Source organism: Myotis davidii, unplaced genomic scaffold (assembly GCF_000327345.1).
Source record: "Myotis davidii unplaced genomic scaffold, ASM32734v1 scaffold967, whole genome shotgun sequence".
Classification (NCBI taxonomy): domain Eukaryota; kingdom Metazoa; phylum Chordata; class Mammalia; order Chiroptera; family Vespertilionidae; genus Myotis; species Myotis davidii.
Genome location: NW_006383014.1, coordinates 713,559 through 718,738, shown reverse-complemented (window position 1 = coordinate 718,738; position 5,180 = coordinate 713,559). Strand labels below are relative to the sequence as shown.

Sequence of the window (5,180 nt, the reverse complement as noted above, 5' to 3'; positions counted from 1 at the left end):
AAAAAAAAAGTGGGAAAGGAAGAGAACTGGCTGAAACAAAACACACCATGGAAGGTAGGAGGATGAAAAAAATGACAAGAAACAAGGAATATCTGAGAGCAATTCTGTTGGCTCTGGTGGTGGAAGATGTGTAACATAAGTGAAGTCAAGTAAAATATAGTTGTGGATGACCTTGAATTCAGATGTTTTTAAATTAGGGCAGTTGCCAACAACAGATATGTTAGATTACCTGCCAGTTACTTGATTTTAAACTATGATGGCCAGTGTTCTAATACAGTTGTGCTATTGATTTATTCAGCTCATATTTAACGAGCTCCTACTTTATACCCAGCACTATACCCAAAGTTGGGATTTTAATGGTGAGCACAATCAGATATCATCCCTGCCCTCATCTGCAGTCTATTACCATGCTAATCCTTCTGTTCAGAATGTTTAGAAAAGGGTGTATCCAGCATAAAATATTTTCAAAGCCTGGATTCACTCTTATGAAAATAAGATTTTAAAATTTACACTAACTCTAGAAATTGAAATTCACTGCTTTTCACTTTACCTGGAGTTAGAATCTATAATGATAAGCTGTATAGCAATTTTTTTCCTAATCAAATTGCATATGGTTTTTGTTATTAGAAACATATACTATCTTGATAACTACATTTCGCTAATCCTTTGTCTTGGCTGGTAATCTTTGTATGTATATGAACTTTGCACAAGTGACTTGAGAAATACAGAATACATTCCTGGTATGTCCTGGTGAGTATTATCAAGTATTGCTATCTCTCAGTGTCTTTTCTCCTGTGTCCTTTTGCAGGGGTTGTATTTGCACGTTACGGTCCAGTCTGGAGACAACAGAGGAAGTTCTCGCATTCAACTCTTCGTCATTTTGGCTTAGGAAAGCTTAGCTTGGAGCCCAAGATTATTGAGGAGTTCAAATATGTGAAGAAGGAAATGCAAAAACATGGAGGAGACCCCTTCGATCCTTTCCCCATTGTCCACAACGCCATCTCCAATATCATTTGCCTCATGTGCTTTGGCCGACGCTTTGATTACACCAATAGTGAGTTTAGGAAAATGCTTAATTTTATATCACGAGGATTAGAAGTCTGTCTGAACAGCCAGCTCCAACTGGTCAACGTATGTTCCTGGCTTTATTACCTTCCCTTTGGACCATTTAAGGAATTCAGAGTAATTGAAAATGATATTCTCAATTTCCTTAAAAGAATCATCAAAGAACATCGAGAGTCTCTGGACGTTGAGAACCCTCGGGACTACATAGACATGTACCTTCTCCACGTGGATGAAGAGAAGAAAAATAATAGCAATAGTAGTTTTGATGAAGATTACTTACTTTATATCATCGGTGATCTCTTCGTTGCGGGGACTGATACCACGAGTAACTCTTTGCTTTGGTGCCTTCTGTATATGTCACTGAACCCTGACATACAAGGTAATTAATAGGTGTTTCCTTTATTCATGGAAAAATTAGGTTATGTAAATTCGGATCAGCAACTTTGGTGATCCTGTGGCTCCTAGCACTAAGCGATGAAGAGGTATTAGAGGTGCAACTCCACGTTTCTAGACCGTGTCATGCTTGCTTGCCCCTGCTTTAAATCTCTACAGGTCTGATTCTGTGTGGAAACTGTGATGAAGATAGAACTTCAGAGAGGAATAACAATTTAGAGCTGATGGGAATCATAATGATCATCCAAACCCATTCATCTTGTTTTTAAAATGGAGAACAGAGGCCCAGAGAAGTTATGACTTTCACAGGCTCACACAGCTAGTTCCACTACATCAATAGCAACAGGCAGTGAATGCCAGTGGCAGTTCATGGTGGAAGAACACAGGGGAAGAGAGTGTATTAGTTTTCTGTTGTTCCTTTAACAAATAACTATATACTTAGCAACTTAAAACAACACAAGTTTGTTATCTTCTAGTTCTGCACATTAGAAGTCTGACACATGTCTCACTGGGCTAAAATCGAGAGACTGACAGGGCTGCATTCCTTCTTAGAGGTTCTAGTGGAGAATCCACTTCTAGGTTCCTTGGCTCATGGCCCTCTTTCTCCATCTTCAAAGCCAGAAATATTGCATCTCTCTGACCACTCATCTGTAGTCCCATTTCCTTCTGACTCCAAATTCAACTGGGAAAAGTTCTCCAGTTAAAAAACCCATGTAATTAGATTGGGCATTCCCAGAAAATCCAGGACAATCTCCCCACTGCAGGGTCCTTAGTTTAATCACATCTGCAGTCTCTTTTGCCAGGCGAGGCAGAATGTTCACAGGTTTCAGGGGATTGGCTATGGACATCTTTGAGGATTTTTTGTGTTTTTTTTCTGCCTACTACAGACAGGATTGTGCCTACGTGTATTAGTTAATCTACTGCTGAGTAATACATTATCCCAAAATTTAGCATCTTAAAATAATATCTCACAAAGTTTCTGAGGATCAGGAATCCAGGAGTGGCTTAGCCTGGATGGTCTGGCTTAAGATTTCTCATGATGTAGTCAAATCTGGCTGGGGTTGCAGTCATCTATAAACTTGACTGGGACTGAAGGACCCACTTCCAAGATGGCTCATTCACTTGATTATTGGTTGCAGGTCTTACCACTTGGACCTTCCTATAGGGCTGCTTGACTTAACCCTAGAGAGAGTAAATGGCCAAGACAGGAGCCACAGTGTCTTTTATAACCTAAGTTCAGAACTGACATGTCAACTCCTCCTTTACCCTGTTGGTCACTTAGACCAACTTAGTACAAAGTGGGAGGGGACTGCGTAAGAATGTGTAAACCAAGCTTTGGCTGGTGTGGCTCAGTTAGTTGGGCATTGTCCCATGCACCAAAAGGCTGCTGGTTTGATTCCAGGTCAGGGTACAAGCCCAGGTTGCGGGCTTCATCCTGAGTAGGGGATGTGCCAGAGGCAGCCAATAGATGTTTCGCTCTCACATCTGTTTCTCGCTCTAAAAATCAATGTTAAAAAAGTGAATGTGTAAACCAAGAGGCACGGAGATCACTAGGAGCTTTGATGGGCTACCATATAGTGTCACATATACCAGTAAAAGCTTAGATAGTCCAGTGTTCACATGAGAGAATGATTCAGAGTACTCCTGAATACGGAGTGCTTGCTCCTTCGCCCCTCTATCTGTTCTGATATCCTTCAGAGTCACAGAGTGTACAGGGGCTAGCTGGCTCCACTTGGAATATCTGATCAGTGCTTCACTTCACTCAGGCGGAGTCAGGCCTGTACTGCCACATTGCCGGTTGTGTGTACAAGGTGATGGTAAGTGGCATAGGAGGGAAGTCTCAGCTTACTAGTGACTGGTCTTCTGGTTTATTCTCTTTTTGTATAGAAAAGGTCCATGAAGAAATTGAAAGGGTCATTGGTGCTGACCGAGTCCCTTCCCTCACTGACAAGGCCCAGATGCCCTACACAGAAGCCACCATCATGGAGGTGCAGAGGCTGACTATGGTAGTGCCGCTTTCCATTCCACATATGACCTCGGAGAAAACAGGCAAGTCTAGAACTTCCACCTTTGAAGGGGAAGCCCAGCCCAGGGAAGTTGAGGTGAGGGTATGGTGACTGTCACCTACCTTGATCCTCACAATCGTTTAGCACTGTATCACGGACAGTTAAATGTCCAGGGAATGCTTCAGCAGACAGTTGTCCAGTATTTGTTGTACCGGCATTCTAAACAGCTTGTTTTATAAATGGCTTGCTCTTCAGAGTACAGATGCCCACAATGGTCACAAACAAATTAAGCTGCCATATGCAGTGGCTGCCTGGACCGAAGAAACTCTAGCATTGACAAAGGCACCCACCTCTCCGTCCTCTTCTTAGGGGTCAGAAGAGCTAGTCTAAATATGGAATTAAGGGTTTTAACACCACCTTTTTTTACCGGTTACGAGTATACTTGTGTTTCCACTCACATGAAGTAATTTTAAGGTCTGAAAGCAATGTAGAATTTTAAAAGAGCACTCTGGACTATTTTCTTAGTTATGTTTGTTTAGGCTCAGATTATAAGAGGTGTGAGATACAAGCCAATTCACTGCTCGGCACTTATTTCAGCCATCCCTAGTTTTCCTCCTTGCTATGCGTGTCTTTTCCTTAACTCACCAGTTATGATGAGAAATACATCAAATTCTTTCCATCCATCTTTTATTATGGCAAAAGGTTTAAAAAAGACTTGTCATGGCAGAGAAGAATGTTAGAGCGAATGATGTGCAGACCCCGCGTCTGACTGGCCGAGTGACTTTGGTAGTCAGCTGGAAGATAGTACCTTGTCAGAAGATAGTAATGAGTTTAACATTAGACCATCATGAAGGCAAAAGAAACATGATAGTATCCAACAGTGAAAGTGATTCTGAAGAAGAATGGGCAGAAAAAGACATTTTACCTGGAGCATTATACAAATATTTCAGGCATAACTGTTCAATCTGAAGACCCATAAAGTATAAGTGAAGTAACCAATTTATTTTTGATAAGAATTTTTTCAATCTCATTACTTCTCAAATCAATTTATACATTAGCACATGGGAAAATACCACAAAAATATCTGCTAAAACTTCACCATAGATGGACGTTACTTATATGAATATAAAGAAGTTTCTTGGTTTAATTATATTGATGGGACAAACAAAGAAGCCAGAATGAAAAGATTACTGTTCAACCGATCCTTTACTTGAATCACCCATAGTTCCAAAAACTATGTTTATAGACAGAGTTTTGAGTAAATACTTACATTCTTTCGTCTGAATAATTCACAAACAACATGTAACATAGACCGCCTTCACGGATCACTTTATTTCGAAATGTAAATCTTTATATGTACCCAAACAGCAGTTATCACTCACTGAAGCAACGATTCCATGGAGAGGACGCATCAGATTCAAGACATATTGTCCGGCAAAAATTATAAAATGTGGAATTTTAGTAAGGATGCTTTGTGAAAGTGAGAGTGGCTATATTTGCAACTTCAAGATATATATGGGTGAAGGCAAAAAATACAACAGGTTATATTATCTGTCTTATGGCCTTTTCTTGGTTCTTGGCATCAAATTTACCAAGATAATTACTAAAATAGCATGTCTACAGCCGAACTATTATTGAAGAACAAAACACTGGTTTGTGGAACAATGAGGGAGAGCCATGGGTTGCCAAAACTACTAAAAGTAGCTGGCACAGAGA

General features: G+C 40.4%; 1 protein-coding gene across 1 annotated transcript in view; it reads left to right on the top strand.

The window, feature by feature from the left end:
• The window catches only part of LOC102771711 (cytochrome P450 2U1), a 24,532-nt gene that overhangs the window by 16,697 nt on the left and 2,655 nt on the right, over positions 1-5,180 (top strand). Inside the window, exons 2-3 of the mRNA XM_006778905.2 lie at positions 809-1,444; positions 3,346-3,507. Coding sequence (XP_006778968.2) covers positions 809-1,444; positions 3,346-3,507 — 798 coding nt within the window. The remainder of the gene's footprint in view (positions 1-808; positions 1,445-3,345; positions 3,508-5,180) is intronic.